This window comes from Rattus norvegicus, chromosome 1, assembly GCF_021556685.1.
Source record: "Rattus norvegicus strain SHRSP/BbbUtx chromosome 1, alternate assembly SHRSP_T2T, whole genome shotgun sequence".
NCBI classification, from domain to species: domain Eukaryota; kingdom Metazoa; phylum Chordata; class Mammalia; order Rodentia; family Muridae; genus Rattus; species Rattus norvegicus.
The window spans coordinates 107,815,001-107,837,174 of NC_141534.1; the positions used below are offsets into that span (position 1 = coordinate 107,815,001).

At 52.1% G+C, this 22,174-nt stretch overlaps 1 protein-coding gene across 12 annotated transcripts in view; it reads right to left on the reverse strand.

Annotated features, from left to right (window-relative positions):
* The window catches only part of Abcc8 (ATP binding cassette subfamily C member 8), an 80,986-nt gene that overhangs the window by 10,920 nt on the left and 47,892 nt on the right, over positions 1 to 22,174 (reverse strand). For 5 of the 12 annotated variants that reach the window (XR_015670093.1, NM_001412033.1, NM_001412034.1 and 2 more), the window contains 16 exons: positions 21,682 to 21,787; positions 21,422 to 21,538; positions 21,000 to 21,075; positions 20,339 to 20,444; positions 11,555 to 11,587; positions 9,458 to 9,496; positions 8,461 to 8,559; positions 7,436 to 7,520; positions 6,718 to 6,798; positions 5,064 to 5,201; positions 3,652 to 3,777; positions 2,697 to 2,796; positions 1,908 to 2,149; positions 1,553 to 1,719; positions 470 to 539; positions 1 to 32 (listed from right to left, as the gene is read on the reverse strand). The exon at positions 1 to 32 is cut by the window's left edge and continues 126 nt beyond it. Coding sequence is in view for 8 of the 12 variants with exons in the window: in NM_001412033.1 (NP_001398962.1) it covers positions 1 to 32; positions 470 to 539; positions 1,553 to 1,719; positions 1,908 to 2,149; positions 2,697 to 2,796; positions 3,652 to 3,777; positions 5,064 to 5,201; positions 6,718 to 6,798; positions 7,436 to 7,520; positions 8,461 to 8,559; positions 9,458 to 9,496; positions 11,555 to 11,587; positions 20,339 to 20,444; positions 21,000 to 21,075; positions 21,422 to 21,538; positions 21,682 to 21,787 (1,617 nt within the window). In the remaining 4 variants the exon portion in view is untranslated. Of the gene's footprint in view, positions 33 to 469; positions 540 to 1,552; positions 1,720 to 1,907; positions 2,150 to 2,696; positions 2,843 to 3,651; positions 3,778 to 5,063; positions 5,202 to 6,717; positions 6,799 to 7,435; positions 7,521 to 8,460; positions 8,560 to 9,457; positions 9,497 to 11,554; positions 11,588 to 20,338; positions 20,445 to 20,999; positions 21,076 to 21,421; positions 21,539 to 21,681; positions 21,788 to 22,174 lie in introns of all 12 variants that reach the window. The other 7 variants (XR_015670095.1, XM_087635269.1, XM_087635200.1 and 4 more) reach the window with 4 other exon arrangements.

Genomic DNA, 22,174 nt, shown 5'->3' on the forward strand with positions numbered 1-22,174 from the left:
CTGCTCAGGCACTCCAGCGTGGACGGGATATGCTGGGGGTGGGGGGAAGAGGAGACAGTGGAGACAAAGCCGTGTTAGACTCTTTGGAGTACCATCTGCCGCCATGTTTGTCTCTGACCTACCCGACTATCCTGCAAAGTCTCTGGGGGCAAGAGTCCAGACTGTTTTCTCACCATCTAGTAAGATGTCGATAAAGGAGCTATAGGCTGAACCCCTGCGAATATTCAGAATATTCTGGAACCTTCCTGAATGAGGCAGTGGAATCTTCAATGGAAGCCAAAGAGGCTTCAGTCTTATGAAGCTCTCAGGGGAGGCCCTAGGCCCCAGACCTTGAGGCAGTGTCAGTCAGAGCAGAACAGTGGGCTCCTCACACTGGTTCCTCACACAGGGGCTTTGAACATCTATGTCGGGGCCAGCATCTAAGAGGAAAAGCTTCCAGGGTTCAGGGGAAGCATGGCATAGTCAGTACCTGGTCAATGGTGTTACAGTCAGATGAAAATCTGTTCAGGATACTCCCCAGGGGCGTGGTCTCAAAGAACCTAAGAGGCAAGCAGAACCATTATTTACTGACTGATTAACTCTCCGTTTGGGAAACGAGGGCAGCTATTTAAATATTTCTAGAACCATCTGTGGGTCTGGCTTCCTAGGAGCAGCTGCTTTCCTGGATCCGCAGATAACTGGCCTGTGTCCTTGAGAATTCCTATAGCTAGTCAAAAGGGTGTTGGCTTCTGTTCACCCTTCCTGACTCAAACTCACTGTGACCACTGATACCCTCCTCGGCTTGAGTCTCTTGGCAGTTGGTCCCTCGGGACACAGAGCCCTCTCCCAGGAGAGCAGTTTCCCGGGGACAGTCTGTCAACTGGCTGACAGTGAGAAGCTATGCCAGCTGTCAGCACTCTGGCTGCGACCTGGAGTTGGCCCAACCAGCCAGAGAGCCTCTGAACTTCAGACTAGGGGCAAACAGAGGGTTCATTAACGAGGCCACCATGTCCCCCACCCCCAGCTGGAGTATGAAAGAGTAGCCAGGCAGAGGGGTAGCTGTGAGGTAGAGTTACAGAGGTCTGGTAGCTATGAGGCTGGGTAACCAGTGTGCCTATGCAGTTCCAAGTCAGTCTGACCAGCCAGCCGGGCATGATGTTAAAGCGTCTCGACACCTGGCACTATTAGGGCTCGGTTCCATCTCATTAGGGTGATTCAAACAGTTAATCCTACCCCCAGTGTCAGAAAGCACAGTCTACGGAGGGAGCGGGAGAGGAGGCAGTGGAACTTGTGGGCAGAGAGATTATACCTAGGGAAGGGAATTAACCTTCACCAGAAACGCAGAGAGGCTCATGTTGAAGGCTGATGTGACTGACTGATGAGCCAACCATGTAAAATGATCACAGGGGTCTTCTGAGTAAGCCAGTTCTCTTTGCTTCTTGTATAAGGACAGCATGCACACACGCACACACGCACACACACGCACGCGCGCACACACACACGCACGCACACACGCGACCTCCACAAGCCTGTGACATGGTGACCTGCCCTGCTGTGGTGGGGTCCGAGGTACCTCATGGGAGCCAGGATGATACGGTTGAGCAGGCTGCGATGCAGCCTCTTGGCCACCTTCAGTCCCGTCCACTCCACAGTGACAGAGGTGACAAGGCACAGCGCGATACCCAGGCTGCAGAGCACGGTGAATACCATGGCATAGACAGATTGGTCCAGGGCACATTCCTAAGCGGGAAGAGGAGGAGTGTGTCCCGCAGCCGTGTGCGGGTTCAGCCCTCCTTCTCTCCCTCCCTCCCTCCTTCCCTCCCTCCCTCCCTCCTTCTCTCCCTCCCTCCCTCCTTCCCTCCCTCCCTCCCTCCTTCCCTCCCTCCCTCCCTCCTCTCCACCAGCCCCGTTACGGGCTGCAGGTGTACCTGGCTGAGGGAGCAGTTCCTGGCGGCGGGGCTCAGGACCAGGGCACTGTCCGTCCACTTGGCCAGCCAGTAGTCAATGGCCACCAAGACCATGTGCTTGAGCAGCTGGGAGAAGACAAGCAGGGACAGGAGCAGGATGCCAGCAGAGGACAAATACTTGGTGCAGGCTCGCCATGGGATCTTGGCTCGCTGATGCAGCACAGAGGATAAGTTGTCATCTTCCTCGCTCTCGGCTGCCTCCTCTGCAGGTCGCAAGAACCCACCCTGAAGCTCCACAGATCACAACCCTCTGAGGGTGAACCAGGGGACATCTTATTCCCACTTACAGATGGGAAAACATATATAGAGAAAGAAGATGCTTAAAACAAGCCACATTACACGACCGTGTCCAGAACCCCCGGGCTTCAGTTTCTCTCTGTGTGACGGCTAATACTGTCAACTAGAATCCCCTATAAGACAAGCCTCTGGGCAAACAGAGAGGAGGTTACTTGAGGAGGGCAGACGTGCCCACTGTGGGCGGTGCCATTCCATAAGCTGGGGTCCTAAACTGAATAAAAAGGAAGAAGTGGGCTGAATACCCATGGCTCTCTGCTTCCTGAAGACACAGTGTATCTATCAGCCTCACTCCAGCCATCATGCTTCCCAGCCATGGTTAGACCATATCCCTAGACCTGCAAGCCCAAACAAACCTTTCCTAAGGTAGCTTCTTGTCAGTAGTTTGACATAGCAGTAAGGAAAGCAACTAGCATAACGTTGGTGTTAACTATGCCTCCAGGCTGGTGGTCATACCTTCCTCCTCATCCTCATCCAGCAGAAGGCCATCTCTTGAGGACATGGCACGGGGCAGGCCCTGAGATGGCTCTGGGGCTTTTCTCTCCATGACTGTCTCCTGAAAGACATATGGAGCCTGGCCACTGTCTTGTTTCCACAGTATGCTGTGGGAAAGTAGAGGTTAGGATGACTACCCTAGTGGCAATTGGCTTCATGTTGTTTCTATCTTAGGGAGGGCACACATGGACACATGCTCATCTCGACAGAATTAACTTCTCTTTGTCAACTAACATCGCCCCAACATCTCATGGGAGAATGTGCCTGTTGTGTGTGGGAAGAGGCCTAGTCTTGAACTTTCCACCCTCCTGCCTCAGCCTCTCCAGGGTGTGCACCGCCACACCCGTTTCTCCCTGTTCTTGGTCTCTGAGATTCAAGCAACTCAGACGGACACATGAATTGGCTAACACTCGCATTCCGCTGTCCTAGCTGTATTGATCCAATCGGGGTGAGCATGTGACCTGACTGAACTGTGAGAAGCACCCTCTGGCTGCAGAAAGGATCCCAGGGCTGCTGAGGCAGCACTGCCGCTGAGAATGTGGCTGCTTTGAGAGCAGTGGAGCAAAGCGACAGAGAGAGACAGAATCCTGGTGATGATCTGGTGACAAATGAAGCCACCGCTCTCCTGGGACATTTTGGTTTTGTGAACTGACAATTCCTTGCCTTGTCCTTGTCCTCTGTTTAGCTAGCTTGAGCTGATTTTCTGAAGCCTTTCCTCCACACGGCATCTGAGCGTCTGTGTGCACCTGATTCTGTCCTGGGTCCCTGCACAGGGGCCAGCTTTGCCCTTTGCCCCTGTCAACTCTACGCTGTCGTTTGGAGACTTCCTGGGGTAGGTAAGGGCAGGCAGGCCTGCGAGTTCAGATTCTGTTAGGACCTTCTATCCAGGGCGTCTGCGTGACCCCTATGTTCTCACCTTCTCCAGCTCTTGGTCCTGCCGGTTCATGAGGGTCTTCCAATGCTCAAAGAGCTGGCACTCAGACCTCTGGAAGTCCTTGAGTGTCCCCTCCCTCTGAATGGTGCCATCCTTCATAGCAATGATCTGCCAGGGAAGCCAGGAAATAGTTTGGCTACCTTAGAGGAGTCTGAGACGGGGGTGTAGCATTCTTTACGCTCTTTCAACAGCTACCTTAACCCGCTGCCTGTGCGGTCTGGCAGCCCACTCTCGACATAACACCACCCTTAGTGGGCGCCTTTGCAGAGCTAATCAGTGTACCCTGGCCAGCATGGCAGGTTGCCCATGGGACCCCATCAACCTCAGTTTCCATATGCCAAGCAGGCCAATTGTTTGCTGTCTTGAGCTATACCCGATGGTAGATTCCATCAGTTGGTGGTAACGCGCTTGTTAATCCAAGCGGGTGTGGCTGCTACCTTCCGGAACCCAGCAAACTCTGTATTTGAAGCACCCAAATGACTCCATCATACGGGATTGCTATAAACTGGCACCCATCCCACCCTGGGGTCCTGTGCACCCCCATGTCTGTCTTACTGGACTACTGTCTACTGTCGTTCGTTCTGAACTACAACCGCCTTGCTTCTGAAGCTGCTTTGCCTGCTTTAATAGCATTCTGAACTTTCTTCTTTCGGTCTTTTTCATGGCGGGGGAGGTTCGCCTTCCACATGGAAGCCTTATTTTGAGAGAAATTAATTAACAGGCCTATTTGGCTGAGACGTAAAGATCAGACAGAGTCTCAGATTGTGGCTGCTGTCCAGGGAAATTTTGGTTTAGGAGTAGGCAGGTGTAGATTTTTGAAGGTCCATTGTCTTTACCTTAGCATTACGTGGTTCCTAATGAGGTGGAGGCAAGAACAGGGTTGGGGGTGTTAGTCAGCCTGGGGCTTCTGTGGGAGCGCCATTGTCTGCAGCACTACTGCTACCGTTCCAGCATCCTCCACAGATGGAGGGTCCAACCCACTCATCCCGAAGGCCGAAGGCCAGGGAGTCGGCTCTCCCATCTAAACAGATCATGCACAGCCAGGGGAAGCAGGCAGGACAAGGCCTTGTAGACGGTAAGAATTGTCTACTTCTCCTCAGACTGTCTGGTGCTCCCCTAGGGTACACCAGAAGGGAAACCAAGGCAGGCTGGGGATGTCTGCAGGCCTGGGTGACACCAAGACTCTGGACTAAGTATTTCTTGGCCTGCACAAAATCACCCAGGGCAGCAGCCATCAACCATTGCTTCTGGGTCATATGGCTGATTCTTTTGAAGATCCCTCTCTCTCTCTCTCTCTCTCTCTCTCTCTCTCTCTCTCTCTCTCTCACACACACACACACACACACACACACACACACACACAGCTCCATAGTCTGTCCTCTGTGGCCCCTCACCCAGTCAGCATGAGGCAGGTACTGTAGCTTGTGGGTCACCAAGACCACTGTCCTCTTGTCATCCCGGAGCAGCTCGAGGATGCCAGCCTGCATTAGGTGGTCACTCAGATGGACATCCAGAGCCGAGAAAGGGTCATCCTGAGAAAGATAAGGTAGAGGCAGGCGTGTAGGGAACGGCAGAGATGAGCTGAACTCTCTAGAGTTCTAGCGAAGCCAATCTAGATATTGGTAAGGGTTAGCTACATGGCCCTGGACCACCCACCTAGCCTCTCTGGGGCTCAGATGTCTCAGTTATTTAAACAGACCTATCAAGCCGCTTCTTGTCTCCCGAGCCATCATGGCTACCCATCTCCCATGAAGCCTGAACTCCCCAGAACAGTCCCAGTCCCTCTCCAGACTGCCCAGTCTTCCTTCCTAGCCCCACTTCTCACCCAACCTTCCCAAGCTCCCTCCGTTCCAGGCTGCCAGTGAGCCCACCACTCTAGCCTCCGCCAGTCATTGCTTCTGTGTGGCCTGCTGTTCTGCCTTCTGCGTAGTGACTATTTTCCACCCACCACTCACCCAAGCACAGCTCCTTCTGTGTCTTGTCCTGACCAGCTCTTAGCTTTCCCATCCTCTCTGTCCCAGGGACAACCCTGTGCGAAGCCAGATCAGGTCATCTGCACATTCCTGCCCGGGAGGTCCCCAAGATCTCACACCCTGAACCTATGCCTGTTACCGATTAACTTAACAAATGGAGGAAAGTAGCCACTGGACTTTTATCCAACAGAGTTGTTTATATATAAGGTGGGACCTTGGATGGGCTAGAACGTCATAACTGCTGAGCGTGGGCCCGGTCTAAGAATGTATAGGTGAAGTATCACTCATAAGGAGAAGGGATAAAGCTAGGGTCAGAGAGCTGAGGTTCATTGAGTCTTTGTCCAAATGCCTCATTTGATTGATTCTTCAAGGTTCTCTTCTGGGAAGCCCTCCCTGGATTCTCCAGCCATCACAGCTGGCTCATGGTCTGGGCCACATGGCTTAGTTTTGAACTAGCTATATTTCCTGCACGTGTGTATGTCTGTCTCCCTAATCAAACTTCAAATCTCAGAGGTCAAGGGCTGGGTCTTAAGATTCCTTCAGTATCAACCAAGGCACCTAGCCCAGAGCTTGACATGAGGTAGTCAAGTTTTATCTCATGCTTGAAGGCTAAAGTGCTATGTTAAGAGGGGTTTGGAGGACAACTTGAGTTCCCTGGAATCATAACTCGGCAATTAATTAGTGTCTACCCTGAGCACAAGCTGGGAAGTGGTGCCATACAGTCCGTGTGTTTGCATTCTGATAGCTGAGCTGCATAGGTGTTGACGGCTGGGGCTGCCCTCTTGTCCTTTAGAGATGTAGTCTCTAACCACAGCTCACTTCCCCTCAAGGTTATTGAAAGGCTCAATGGTAAGCCCACAATAGGTTATCAGTACTGTACTAGCCTGCCTTAGTTTCTCTCTAAATAAAATAAAGGCAATATCTCTAGGATTTGATCCTGGTTAGGGAGGGTGTTGGATGATGATGGTGGTGGTGATGGTGATGATAATGATGTTAGGGAACCAAGCTAATGTTAGGGAACTAGGCAGGCAGTCAGAAATGAGGGCTCCAGGGAAACTTCATCTGGGACACTCACCAAAAAGACAACATTGGTGTGCTGGTAGAGGGCTCGGGCTACACTGATTCGCTGACGCTGACCACCAGACAAGTTGATGCCCTGTCATCAAAAGAGAGGAAAGGATCGTGCCCTCAGCCCCTCAGGCTCTCACTATGCACTTGGGGCTCTATGAAGAGATGTAGTCATCCCCCAGCTTGGAGTGGCTGACCTCTCCCATTAACCAGGATGCTGTATAAATACTCCTCCTAACTGAAGTGGTCTCTCCTGGATGAAGGAAGGAGATTTATAAGACTCAGGGAGCTAAGAAGCCATATGGTATTTTGTTACTAAGGAAAACTCACAAGGTTCAGAAAGATCCTGAAACTTAGAAGATTCATAGGGCCCTCCCCATGGTTATATCAGCAGAAACAATTGCTAAACTGCAGTGAGTTGTACAAGTTGCTGCAGTGGGCTTTGGGTGATGCAGCTGCCTTCAAGCCACTCATACTCCTATAATTAACTCCAACAGACTCATGGGTTCACTAAGACAGACTTGGGAAGAACTTTTAGTCTGTTATTGCTACCCTATGTGGGGTAAACAGATTTCTCTATGTCTCCCCAAGAAAAGTCACACAACACAGGATAATGGTCATCACAATTCTATATCACTTGAAGCTCTTCAGCCCCTTCCTTTATCCTGTCATTCATGAGGGCACAGTGGAAACATGGGTAGGGAGCAGGGGAGGCTGCCACTAACCCGTTCCCCAATCTGAGTCTGGTCTCCATGGGGCAGGATGTCTATGTCTGGCTGCAGGGAGCAGGCTTCGATGACCATCTTGTACCTGGAGAGTAAGGACAGGGGTGTCAGCTGATAGGCCTGGTCAGAGTGGGGCCTCAGTCCTTGCATGGTCATTAGTCTGTGGGTTACTGGGCTCTGATGAGTGATGGCTTTAATGCACTTCCTGCCTTGTGCAAGCAAACACCATGAGAACAGGAAAGAGCTAAGGTCAGCGCTTATACCGCCTGGGGCAAGTTAAATATTTGAAGGATGAAATTGTATGGGAGCAAATAGGCTGAGTGAGGGATGAGAGGGGGCTTATGGTCCCCGAGCGCTGGGAAATGCAGTCAGAGCTCATGCTGGGGCACCATCTGGGAAAACCAAATGAGTGTTTGGAGGTGGTAATGATGATGGCTCATCAAATATTTGCCTAGTCTGCTCCTAACGTCTTTTGACCAGCTCTTAGTCTGAACTGGTGCCAGGCAGCATCCATGGAGAGTTCAGAGTTTCTCGGTGACACATGTCCTTAGGCAGCTGTGGGCTGGCCTTGGGTAGGTTATTTTGACTTCAGAACCTTGCTTTCCTCATCCATAAAATGGGCATAAGAGTGTTACTGTGCTGGGTAAGGGCACACGCACGAAGAGCCTGGTACCCTTCTTAGACAACTGCTAAGTGATCAATGGTTGCTGACTACGGCAGTCATTAGGGAATGGTGTGTGTGTGTGTGTGTGTGTGTGTGTGTGTGTGTGTGTGTGTGGTGGGGACTGGAGATCATGGTGGGGAACTGAAAGGGTTAACCATGCCTAACTCAGTCCCACTGCTATCCTAGCTGGACAAGGCTGCACACCCTCTCCCTCCTCTCACGCAAGTGGAGGCGCTGCTGGAACCCGGGGGCATTTAGAATCTTTCCAGACAGACTAGAAAGTTGCCAGCTACACTGCAGGATGCCCAGGTGCCCAGGACTACACCCACTCCTCCCGAGTCTCCCTCCTGGAGGCTGTTACCGTTGCTTATTGAAGGGACTCTCGAAGGTGATGTTCTCCTCCACAGTGGCATTTAGCAGCCATGGTTTCTGAGATGCGTAGGCCACAGGGCCTCTGCTCCTGGAACAGACTGGTGGTGAGCGTGAGGGTCTTTTCTGGGTCTCATGCTCAGAGCGACTGTCTGGCCAATCAGTGGCTTAGGTTGGGGCGAGAAGGTGGATGTACTGAGGTAGCCAGGGCACGTGACAGGAATCCCTGGTGGATATTGGGTAACACAAGTCAAGTTCTTCCTGGTGGACCCAGACCTCCAAACAGATTTCTAGTTTTCCTCCAACACTCTTGGTGTCTCTGTAACCCCAGGGACACAGTCTGCAGCCACAGACAGGGGTACAGCCTGATTTAGGAACCTCACCGTTTGACCACGTGGGTTTACGAGGAGACCCTGGACTTGGCTCATTTGGAAAGGAGAGTGGGAAAGGCCCTGTGACATAGGCCTTTGCAGTAAAGTCTCCCAGGTCAGAGGAGGAGACCCTATAGAGCCTCTACCAGCACAGCTGCATCTGGGTTTGACGCAGTGTTCTGAGGCTTCAGGGCCTAAAGGACATCTTGAAAAGTCCAAGCCTCAAGTGGTTAGGTACAAGATTTTCATCCCCCCAATCCCCCTTCCCCAACCCCCGCCTTCTCCAGCCCCATCTCAACCCTGAGGCAGGGAGGAGGAGGATCCCTATGTATCACCAAACCAAGCCGTTCCTTAGCCCGGCTTCCTTACACCCTCAGCAGCTGCTGGACTCTACACAGAAGGACATTTTTACAGAAACAGAGCCAAGGAAGTGACATTCAGTGTGTGGTAGTTCCCAAAGTCCCTCCTTCCCACTCCCGTCCCCCCAGAAGCTGCTGAGAATGAACAAGCATGGCGTTCAGAGATAGGGCAGCTGGCCAGAGAGGAGCACAGAGAGTTCTTCCTGGGGCCTGCAGCTGCTCTCAGGGCACCACGGCCCCCCACACTCAGCACAAGTACCTGGCATCCGAATCGGCCGCTGTCTCCCGCTCTGGGTTGCTGTAGTGGGAGAAAGACACAGATCAGACTCTCCTGATGGGATGAGCTCTCCATGGAGATTTCTAGATTCTCCAAACCAGCTACCTCCCGCTTATGTGAGCCCTGGTGCTTTGTCTGCAGCCACACGTGAAGTTCTAGATGTGGCTAGCCCAGAGAGCCTCCCTGTGGGTGAGTGAAGTGGGTGTGTGAAGAGACCCAGCGCTTGGTTCATTTAAGAGGGAAAACAGGAGGAAAAGGCCTCATGGGGGAAATTTCTAGGGTCAGAGGGCTAGGAGGCCTGCCCGGACCTTCCAGTCTCAGCTTTTAAGCTAGGTTCAAATGAGAAAGCCAAGACCTCAGGCCAACAAGGTTGCACCCAACGGGGCAGGGTACTCTGACCACAGCCAGGTTGGGCCAGGCAGTTGACAGAACCTGTACCATATGGGTGGCCGCCTACAGTTGGGAAGCTGAGAGAGAGTCTAAGCATCCAATGTGGCCGCACACAACACATAGAAGAGTCTTTTTTTTTTTTTTGGTTCTTTTTTTCGGAGCTGGGGATTGAACCCAGGGCCTTGCACTTCCTAGGCAAGCGCTCTACCACTGAGCTAAATCCCCAACGCACATAGAAGAGTCTTAGATGCTGGGGGAACCAGACAGGGAGACACACACGCACTGAACTGTGGCCAGCTCCGAAGAGCCCAGAGTCAACTTTTCTGTTACTTCATTATCTTCCGACACATGCAGACTTTCACATGTCGAAGCTTTGGCTCAAGTTGTGCAGTCACTGAGGTTTGAGAGGCTGGGACTGTCACCACACTGGGGACAAAGTGTCAGGGGAGGCAGAAAGCACCACGAGGGAGGTGTCTCGGGCCAGAGGGTGAAGCTTCTGTCGACTGGTGATTTGCAGAGAGGAGCCACCTTGCCTGGCCTGACCACCAGCTTCTAGCTTCCCCACCGCGCTCTTTGAAGAAGGTTGTGCTGTCTCTTTGTCAACAATCCACTTCTTTTGGAGTTCTTAGACTTTAATGAGCGTATTTATCACACCTGAAGTTTCCGTGCAGGGTGAGGGATGTCCATCTTACTCCTTCCCCCGATATCCCTGGAGCCTCGCAAGACACATTTTTCTGATTACGTGTTTCCTACTACATTTTTCTTTTTAATTTAAAGGTGGGGAGTCTCGTGTTCTAGGCTGGCCTTGAACTCTCGATCCTCCTGCATTCACCTCTAAGTACTGAGGTTCCAGGTGTACACCAGCAGTCCTCGCTCCTGACATTAATCTGGTGGTTTTCAGTTTATTCACAAGGATACACAGCCAGCATTGCTACCAAATTCCAGAACATGGTCACCCCCAATCAAACCTCGTGGGGTCAGCAGTCACTCTGCCTCTCCTGTGTCTCTCCAGCCTCTGGCAGCCACTCATCTACTTTTTAACTCTACTCAACATGGCACCTTTTTTTTTTTTTTTGGTGGGTTTGGTGGTGGCAAGCAGTAGGGTCTCATGTAGCCCAGGCTAGACTCCAATTCCCTATGGAGATTGTCTGGAACTTGTGATTCTCTTGCCTCTATCTCCCAAGCAATATGGTTATAGGTGCACAAAACCACACCTGCTTTATGCAGTGCTGGGAGCTGAACTCAGGGCTCTGCATGCTAGGCAAGCACTCTACCGACCGAGTGCATATATGTCAGGTTCTTATTATGTAGCTGCTGGCTGGCCTGGAACTCACTGTGTAGCCCTGGCTGGCCTGGAACTCACAGCAATCCCCCTATATCTGTCTCCTGAGTGCTGGGATTAAAGACATGAGTCACCATGTTCCTCTCACCATGGTATTTTAATAGCACAGATGACTGATACCTGTGTATGCGCTACGAACCTTGGGATGAGTAAAAAGCGTTATCTCATCTAAGGTTTTTTTTTTTTTCATTCTCACCTCTGCAAACCATATCTTGCCTTCATCAAAACTTCATGGCTTAGCCCCCTGGCTCTGAGGCCATGAAACAGCACAACTTTGGATTCATGCTTAACACCCTCACTCACAGGCCCCACCATCCCACTCATGCCAACCCTGTCCGAGGCAATACCTGGGGTCTTCTCCCTCGCTGTCTGGAAGGCTGCTGGGTCGGATAGAAAGACAAACAGCAGTTATTTCTGTTGCCATCCATCACATTAGAGCTTCGTAGAGAAGCAGTGCCTTCGCCTCCCCTCCATTGTCCCCCCACCCCCCGTTTCCAGGGGTCTGGGTGCTTTCCTCGGTGCAGAATCGGCTCATCTCAATCTCAGCACCAGACAGAGGACCCTCCAAACAGCACGGGCTCAGCTGGTGCTCCCGGCATTGGCCTGGGGCAGCAGAGAGGCCGGCTGGGCACCAAGGTGGTTTCCTACCCCAGACAGCCGAGCTCAGGGAGGCAATGCAACTCTCCCACAGTTACCGTCGTTGTACACGGTGTCTCTCAAGCTGCAAGATTTGAGAGTGGGGCAGAGATAACTGGAGCGACTTGTCTTTAAAAAGCAGGAAATGTCACTGTGCACGACCTGCGGTCTTCTTGAATCTGCCAGTGCAGGGAGGTGAATCCTCTCACAGTAAGAGGTGCCTTGGGAAAACAGGGATCTGAATCTTGGGGCCAAGTTTCTCTGTGGTATCTCTCCTGTGCCAGCTCAACACCTCTCAGCCTTCCAGAAACATCTTCCACCAATGAAATGTGCACTTGTGGCATACACGTGGGGAAACAACCCTCTCTGCACTCATGCAGGCTCTTAGGGTTATAATCACTAAATTAGTAGAATTTTCAGACAGGGCCTCCTGTAGCTCAAACTGACCTCGAGTTTGCTCTGAAGCCAAGGATGACCTTGAACTCCTGATCTTTCTGCCCCCCAGCCACTGGGTGCTGGGACATGGACCTGAGCCACGGCACCCAGTTATCTTTTTTAAATAATGCTGATGACAGCCATCATTTATTGAGCTTTTATAAGTGCTGACAAGCACTGTCATAGAATGGTCTCTTAATATTTTTAGGCTTATTTTGTTATTTATTTTTATATATAGGTATGTAGCCTTTGTGGGAGTCTGTTTACCCTGGGTGTGCCTGCTAACCTCAGAGGTCAGAAAAGGGTGTCGTATCCCCTGGTGCTGTTGTTATACATGTGGACCATCTGTGGGGCCTGGGACCCGAACCTGGACCCTCTGAAGGAGCATCCAGTGCTCTTAGCCTCTGAGCCATCTTTCCAGCCTCAAAATGATCACTTTTAATTTATAAAGTAACCACTCAGTGGTTTGTTTTGACTTCTCAGTTCCACTTTGCAAATATATTGTGCTCTGAGAGGCTAAGCAACATGGTCCAAGTCACACAGCCAGCAAATGACAAAGGTCTGATAAGTATCCATCCTGCTCTGGGAAACCAAGTGAGGTCGTGAGGCATTAGTCATCACCAATCCCTGGCCCTTTCCTCTGGGTTTTGTGGTCCCTGCCCACTCTTCCCAGCCCCTCCTAACCCAACTTCCCCAAGCACCAGATTTCCGTGGTCGACAATTCATAGGCAAACCACTAACATAAGACAGAAGAAACCAGAGCTGACAAACCCCTGCCCTGTGGCCACAGCCCAGGTGAGTTTCTCTCAGGAAACTTCCTTCATCCAGAGTAGCAAAGGATGTAGTCTGCATCTCCACGGCCTCCTGAGGACTCAGCGCACCCTCATCTAGCCCTGGCTCAGCCCTGGCTCTGTTCATCTTGATGCTGGCTGCTCAATTAGCACTCCTAATGGACTGCCTTGCTCTCCGTAACTGCCTGTGCTAGCCTGGTGTGCCCTGTGGGATTTAAAGGCAGGAAGAACATCTTTTCCAGCCCCCACAGTGCTTAGCATGTGGCAGATCTGTAATAAATGGAGCTTGCTAACAGGCGTATTAATCACTGGGGAAGAGGGAAGGAGGGGTGAGTTCTTGCTAGTGGCTCTTGTCATGCACAGTGCCGAGGAGTTGGCTCTCAGTCTGGTGCTACTACTGCAGTCTGTCCCCATTTTACAGATGAGCAGACTGAGGCTCAGGGTTGGAGAATGGGCTCTATCCGACAGAGTCGGAGAAGCTGGGGTGCTAACCTGGGTTCACTTCCTCTTTCTATTGTATCCCTAAACTTCTAGCCTTTGACCTAAAAAGTCAAGAATAGTACATTTGGCAAGCACATTCTCTCATTGGCTGCTGGAGTATACGTGTGCGTGCATGCGTGTGTGCATGCGTGTGCGTGCGTGCATGTGTGTGTGTGTGTGTGTGTGTGTGTGTGTGTGTGTGTGTGTTTTGTATGTACTTGTTCATGTGGGGATGCAGTTTGAGGCCAGAGGACCTCAGTTGCTCTCCATCTTGATTTTTTGAGACAGGAACTCACTGTCCAGCAGACTCTGGGAGCCCACGTGCCTGCCTCCCGACTTCCGGATCACCGAGTGTGCAGCCTTGTATGCAGCACAGCAAGACGTTGCTGACTGAATCTGTCTAGGGCACCACGGTTCTCCTGGCCTGCACTTTACATGCCAAGCTACACCATGGCACGAAGCCTGCCCTGCAGGGGCTGACAGTCAGATGGGTGAAGGCAGACAGAAGAAAGAGAGTTACAGATCCCAGAACAAAGTAGGAGGAACCAAAGTGTTAGAGAATTTTGAGGAAGATGAGAACAAATGGATGAAGTGAGAAAGACAGGAAACTGGAGGAGGTGAGGCCGTACATGTTTCTTCATCTTCTTTATACTTGTGTGTCTTTCCTAGTTTATGATGCTATTGAATTTTGTTTTTAATATGTGTTTTTGTGTGTCTGTGTGGGGATAGGCATGTGTGCGGTTACCTAGGAAGTCTAGAAGAGGGTGTCAGATAGATCCCCTGGAACTAGCGTTCCAGGCAGTGGTAAGTCTCCTGATGTGGGTGCTGGGAGCTGACCTCAGGTCCTCTGCAAGAGCAGCAGACACTTTTAACCACTGAGCCATCTCTCCAGCCCTTAATGCACCTCCTTTTGGAATTACAAAATACATATTTTTTGAGTGGTACTAGGGATTGAATCCAGGCCTCAAAATGCCAGGTAACAGCTCCATCACAGAGCTTTGGCCCCATCCTTGCTTGTATTTGGAGATGAGGTCTTACTGAATAGCCCACACTATACTTGAACTCAGGGACCTTGAAAATGAGATCTAGGCTCACACCACCAGGCCTGACAGAAAAATGTAATTTTGAGGTCATCAGGAAGAGGAAGACACAAGGGATGTTTGATAGAAGTCAGATGAGCTGAACCTTGAGGGGTGGGAGGGATAGAGACACAGATACAGAAGGAGGGAATGGCCAGGTAGAGAGGGACACAGCACATGGAGACAGGCAGAGAGAAGAGGCGGGAAGATATGGCCTTAGGGTTTGAACCCACGACTGGGACATGTGATGCCCCTTTAATAAGGAGTCCATATTTTCTTTCCACTTTGTGTGAGGGAGGGAGCAGGGAGAGAGGAGAAGAGAGGAAGGGAGGCAGGGAGAGAGATTTAGCAGCACAGCATGTAGCTCAGCGAGGAGTGAAGAGCCTGGTGTAGGGGTGTAGGGTGAAGGGCTTGGCAGGGGGATTGCCCTTTCTGCCCCGTGCTTGTCTGACACAGTGAAGGCCGAGGGAGAACGAAGTGTGTCTGTGTGCACTGTGCTCTGAACACAAAGTGTTCCCCACAGGCTCGTGTACTGAACCCTGGGTCCCCATTTGCTAGCACTATTTAGGGAGGTTGTAGGGGCTGGCAAGGACCTAGCTGGAAGTGGGACCTCGCTGGAGGCAGTAGGTCACTAGGGTGTGACCCTGTGGCCATCTTGTCCTTGTCTTCTCTACACTCTCTCTCCCTCTGCTTCCCGTGAACCACTAAGCTGTCTACTCTCTCATCCTTCCCCTCTGCCACGACGTATGCCTCACCCAAATCAACCGGGCCAAAGGCTATGGATTTTGTTTGCTTGTTTTAAAGGTAGAGACTCACTCACTAGGTGGCCCTGGCTGACCTGGGACTCTCTGTAGACCAGGCTGGTCTCAAGCTTTCAGAGATCCAAGCGGCTGTAACTATGAGCCGAAACAATTTGTTTTCCCCCCTTAAATGAGTTCCTCAGTTGCTCTGGTTACAACAGTGCAGAGTAACTCATGGTCCTCAGCATTCGTTCAAGATTCCAGAGATGAATTAAAGGGGGAGATGAGGATAGGACTCGCAGGGCCTCTACGGTTCATGGTTCCTCCCTCCTGCAGGCCTCTGACTGTCCTTCCTCTCACTCACGGCCCCCTGTGCAGTTGCTGCCAAGGTCAGATCTCTGAGATGCACAGGGCAGGGTATCTTTCATTGCTTAAAAGGAAGAAAGTAAGTTCCAGGAAGGCGATGCCATCACCTGCACGAGGTCGTAGAGCAAGGAGGTGGCACAGTCAGAACTAAGGAGGCACCTAGTACCCAAGCCGGGCTGGCCCTCCCCCGGCCTCTTGTCTACTGGCCACCTCCAGGAGACTCAGGCCTGAGTCCCCAGTCTCTCCTCAGCACACTTGGGTACATCTAAGGGTGGGAGTCAGGCAACACCACAAATCAACAGGCAGATTCTGAGAAAGTCCAGAGCAAGAGGGTCCATTATTGGCTATAGACAGACACACTGACATGTGGGTGCCCCAATAGGTGGTAGAGAGAAGGTAGCAGGGAGTCCTGGGAAAACCAGATTTGTCCTTCCTCATGGGAACCTTCTCCCCACCCTGTGCTTTCCTGAGACCTGCTTCCTGCTGGCTTTTGGGGACAGTAGAAGTCACGCCGACTGACGGCCTTATTTTTCATTTCCCTGGAAACGAATTGTACCTGAGCGTGTCTGCTAATATTGACTTTTATTAACATGTTTTCTTCTTAGAGCTTACACGGGAGTTTGCAAACTCTCAGGCTGACGGTTCACTGAGTCAGGAAGCCAGGGAAAGGCGATGACTCATGAAAGGGAACATGTGGGAGTCACGTGGCTCTGAGATCCAGAACCAGGGTCTGCTCAGGACAGCTCTCCATCCTGGGGCTCCCACATAGTCCTATCTGCCTGGAGTAGCCTGAGGGCGAGAGCCAGACTCCCCTCTCCTTAGTTAAATGGAGAAGCTTTTAGAGAACAGCCTGGAACCTTCACTGGCCCAGAGCCACACAGACTGATTTACAGCAGAATGCAGGGTGTAGTCTCATGGCTGGTTCCCCCACCTCAAGAGTGGGTACAGAAGCTTGGGTTAGGGAGCAACTTGAGCAAAGGCTTATGGGAGAGAGACACATTAACACAGTCCCTAGCTGTCCCTGGTTCATTCATTTGTAAATGAATTCATTTTCTAAAGTGTCTGTGGATTCAGAGAAAGAAAATTGTGGTTCTTGTCCCCGGGGAGCTTACCATGGTCTCTCCTGGGAGACAGGCTAGGGTACAGTATGGGAATTTTGTTCTCGGCAAGGAGGGGCACGGCTGAATAATAACCTTTGTCATAATATTCCTAGGGCTCCTGCCTCATGCTAGGTTAATCCTCTCATCGCCCCCGTGGGTTAAAAGGGGAAACTGGTACAGGACGCTTATGGAATTTTCCAACACGCACAGCTCAAATCTGATCTCCGGCAGCTTGGCCCAGAGCATCTGCTCTGCCTGTTCAGCCGTGCTTAGCTCATTTGGGCCTTGCAGGAACAAATGAGCAGTTGCACCAACAATATCCCCAGAGTGTTCTCTTTGCCTCAGTCCCTAGTCTCCCAGCTTCCTGCCCTCGGCACCCCCGGAACTCTTTCTGGCCTCCTGGTCACCAGGGTTTGGCCTCCGTAAGGAAGGCCCTGATATGGCCCTTGCCTCTGGCTGTAGGCATGCACTATCGGGAGGGGTCTCCAGGTTAACATGCACCATCTCTCAGAAGACCCGAGGTCCAGTGTCTTGGGTTCAGGTCTCCTCCCAGGAGTGAGAAGCATTCAACATTCTTAGCTCCCATTCTTAGCTCCTTGCCCTGAGATAGGTGTCCAGATGGAGACATGGCTACCCAGGGATTTTCAGGGCCAGTGGAACCAACTGAGTCACATCAGTTTAGGCTTTTCTCAGAGCCATTTTAATGAGCTCCCCATTGGGCTCCCCCCCCAACCCGGGCCCTTCCGCCACTCCATCACCCTTTAACAGAAGCAGGCAGCCCTACAGCCTTTCAGTTCCATGGTCTTTCTCATGCCTGTCTAATCCACAGCAGTCTCCCTTCATCCGTCCCCCTCCACGGAATCCCACACACTCAGTATTCCAGGCACCCAGAGCCATGCCCTTCAATACCAGCAGGCCTTTGCCTGTGCGACACCTCGACACCTTGTGGTACCTTCCTGTCCCACCCCTGCCTTTCCCATTAGGTGAGCTCGAACTCATCTGCAAGGGGCTTCTCAGAATCCCCCAGCCCCGGACCACAGAACTCCTTGTTCTCCTCTGGTGCTCTGGCATCACCGGTTTTCTTGCCCTCTCTTTTTGTTTTTTTTTTGTTTTTTTTTTTTTTGAGACAGGGTTGGCTGCCCTGAGAATTGATCTGTAGACCAGGCTGGCCTTGAGATCACAGAGATCTGCCTGCCTCTGCCTCTGAGTGCTGGGACTAAGGGCCTGTGCCATCCGCCGCCATGCCCAGTAAGAAGCCACGCCTTGACTCTCATTGCGTTCTGTTGCCGTGCACAGGGTCTGGTGTCAATGTACTTTGGTTGAGTTAATAAATGCATTGGTATGGAGACACCAGGGCTCGAACTGAGCCAGGAATGGGTTCTCACAGCCACCTGGCTACAGGTTAACCTGTTATGCTTAGGGGGAGCTAGACCAAGGATCAAGAATCCTGGCACCTCAGTCTTCTTCCTGACTTCAAACGGGCCTGGACATCCACTGAGATAGGTGACTTTTGATGAAGCCTGAGGATTCATGGTAGTGGCTCTGTGAAGGGTGTGTGTGTGTGTGTGTGTGTGTGTGTGTGTGTGTGTGTGTGTACGTGTGCCTATGACACAGCAGAGAGGCTGCTAACTTTTGGGTCATCAGGTGAGAAGTTACTTCTTCCTGAAGCTCTCGGGTCCTTTTAGCACACAGTGGAAGCTCACAGGTGCCCACTTGGCTACGAATTCTACGTCTTCCATGATAGAACTGTGTAACCTGTTTCACTTCAGTTTCTCATCCCTGTTGAGCAGGCTGAGGGGACTGAAGGTCCTGGTCAGCACCTAGCACGTGAAAGGCACCCAGCTTTGGCCACCATAGAGAGGATCCTTGCATGTCATTGGCTGGGGCTGGGTTTCTGAAGGGAGAAAGGCAGCAGCTAGACCCCAAGCACTGAAGCATCCTGGAGGAGAGGTAGAGGCCAAGCTGAGCCAGCTGAATCCCTGGTGTGTCATCTGCTACCTCTGGTGGTCAGAGGAGCTGGTGTGGTGGTGTGGTGGTTGGGAGTGGGGTAGAGAGAAAGTGAGGAGAGGGAGGGAACAGCTAGGTTCAGAGACATTTCAGCTTGTGAGCTGTGTGGTACGCAGTTCCGGGAACCCCAGGGGAAACCTCAGGGGCAACCCCAGGGGCAACTCCAGGGGCAACTGCAGGATTGAACTCTGTAATCTCTTCTAGAAAAAGTTTACCCTGGGGAGAAACTGAACCCAGACTGCTTTTAACATAGAATTTTAGAGACTAATTTTCTCGGAACAGGACCCAGGGAAGTGGCCAACTCTAGGGTCCTGCTCCAACAGGCTGACAGAAAAGTGACCCAAATTCCCTGAGCCCTAGTTGCTGCTGCTATGAAGTAGATGGCTTTGGTGAGGTCACGCTTGCTAAGGGACCCAATAAGCACTGGCTGCTTTCTTCAGCTCACGGTTCATTGAAGCATCTGTATTGTCACAGACACACGGCTAAAAGGCAAGGACTCATCACCGGAAGTCTCCAGGAGCTGCTGTTACCACAGCTAGCAGCAGCGTGAGCTCAAAACAGTTCCAGGGCCTTCCCAGAGAACTGCTGGGGAACCTCGATGCAGGATGGTGAGGGGAGGCAGGCAGGGCCATTCTGCTCCCAAACAGGACCCAAAGCTTACAGGACCCAAAGCTTACAGGACCCATCCGGGAACTGGAAGGGCAAGCAGGTGCCCCTCACCCCCTGTTGAATTGGCTGTGGTCCCTGTCCTGAATAAGAGCTGTGAACTCTAGCTGGGGGTGGTGGTGGTGAGAGCACCTCTTTCCCTTGGTGATGGCAGGGCTCAGAGCCAGGTTTTGTGGGGGTGGCTGTGGCTAATCTCCTGTTCAGATTCTGAACACCTCTTCCCCCCTCTTCGTTTCTCAGTGTTCCCTCTCCTGCCTTTTAAGGATTCCATTTGATATCCATCTCTCTGCAGCTAATCTCACCGCCTTTTAGAAGTAGGTGGGTATAAATAATAGATTCGTGATGGATCCGCCTCAGGCTCTGGCTCTTTAATTAAGATAGTGATCTTTGGAAACCAGGGTTTGCCTGGGTTACTTCTGGGCCCTCCACACACACACACCGAATGGTCCCAGTCTGCTTCACTGATGAAAAGCCTGGAACCAATGTCGGCTTGGAGGAAACACAGCCCAGGAAATATGAGATTTAAGAGTGAACAGAGCTGAGTTCGAATCTTCCCTCTGCCTCTTGCTAGCTGTGTGGATTAGGGCAAATACAGCTCTCATCTAGAAAGTGAGAATTGGTAGTAATACTCTGCCGGCATTCACTCCTGCCTGGAATTGAGCAAAGAACCCCACGCATCATACAGCGAGGGCTGAACGGACACTAATGGTGACACTATAAGAAAAACAATGGTGTTTACCAAGTGTCCGCTCAGTGGGCAGAGGCATTCAATCAATGAATGGCACACCTTCCACAGAGAGGAATGGTTGGAGGGAGAGAAGCAAATGCTACCTGTTCCAGAAGACAGCTCCAGAGACCTTCTGCATCTCCCCCAGGGTGGCCAGAAGGAGCGAGGACTTGCCACAGCCCACCTGCCCCACGATCATGGTCAGCTGACCTAGGGCAAATGGAGGGCAGTAGATGGGATGGAAGCTGATGGAGTCCGAACAGCTCTCACCCAGAATAGATGGCACTTAGCTCTGGGCCCTCCTCCCCCAGAAACCCTCAGTGGTCCCCTACTCCAGAGTCCTCCCTTCTGGAACTGACAGTGTTCTCTGGCTTCCCAGGTCCTCCCTTCACTTCTAACATCCTCTGCTTCCCCTGCGGTGCTCCCTGGTACTCCTTGTAGTCCTTCCACCATGCCAGCGTGGTTCCCACCTATGACCCTCTGCCACCGGTCTGATGGGAACACGGCTGTGTTCAGAATCTCCCTTTCCATAGTCCCCCTAGAACACACGCACGTGTGACACCTGCTATCACCGGCCACAGGTGGTCTGATAGCAAGGTGTCCACGTCTTATCCTGATGGCGGCTGTTAGCTTGCTTCTGTTTAGAATTCAGACCTCAGAATGCCCAGCTAGGCAGCAGAGAGCGGGGCTCAGCAAACATTGACTCGGTGTTTTCCTCTCTGTTGGAACATGAGGGCACATCTGGAAGGGCGAGGTGGGTCATACCTCGGGGGATACGGATGGTGATGTTGGACAGGGTGGGGATTCCATCAGGGGTCCAGGTGAAGAAGCCTCCGATGATCTTCATTGTCCGTCCCCGCCACGGTGCAGAAGAGGAGAGAGGGGCAAGGCAGTTTAGTGTGGCATGTCCCTTGTCCCCGCTCCCCACCCCCGTCACCCATGAAGATCAATGAGTATGACTTCTAACTCTTGGAGTGCTTCCGGGGTGGACAGAAGGGATTCAGCCCTGTCTGAGATACCCTAGTGAGAGTGGGGAGGGAGTTCCCCCGCTGAGTGGGTGGAAATGTGTTTGACCTCAGGACTCCTCCAGGCAAGGGGGCCTTTGGATAGAGGACTCAGAACTCAGCTTCTTGGTCTTGGAAGATGGTGCTGAGGCTGGCTGTGTGGAGACAGGGCTGGGGACTCACCTGGACACAGAAGTTGTCAGCGTCTCCATCCGTGCTGGGAGTCAGCCTCTGCAGTGGGCCCAAGAGGTCCCGGACTTCTTCTCGGGCTGGGCGCTTGCGGTTTACGACCTTGAGGGGCTGTGGATGGTTAGGAGGTGAGGGCCTCTGGGCTGGGAGGCGCCCCTCTGGGGGAAATGTGAGAGTCCAGTGTGGGTGGGCACAAGGTCCAGGACTTAGATTGAAACTTGAGCATGGCATGGCGGGGGAGGCTGGACACTTACCACCGCCTGGTACTTGCCCGCTTGGCCTTGGGGTGCGGGCTCTCGGGGGGCACACTGTTCCTCACGGATCTCTGCACTGGACAGGAACTCACTCAGCTTTTGCACGCTGCAGAAAAAGCAAAGGGAAACCCGTCACCCCTTGGGGGGCAGAGGAGGGGGCAGGAGGAGGCCTGAGCTGAGTTCTCAGTGGGTGGCTGGTCCTAAGCGTGCCCTGCAAAAGCCATGTGGCAAGAGACTGCTCAGTGGGCTACTCCGTAGGTCTGGGTAACAAACCTCACCAGGAGTTTTAGAAACTATGTATTCATTTGTTTGTGCAGTAGGATTGGGGAGGTGCGGACGCTCCAGACAACTTTGAGGATTGATTTTTCTCCAAGTGGGTCTTGGGGAATTGAACTCAGGTCGCCAGGCTTGGCAGCAAGCATCTTTTCCCAACGTGCCATTTTGACACCACTCTACCCTCTGCCCCATTTTCTTGGTATTGTACAAATACCAT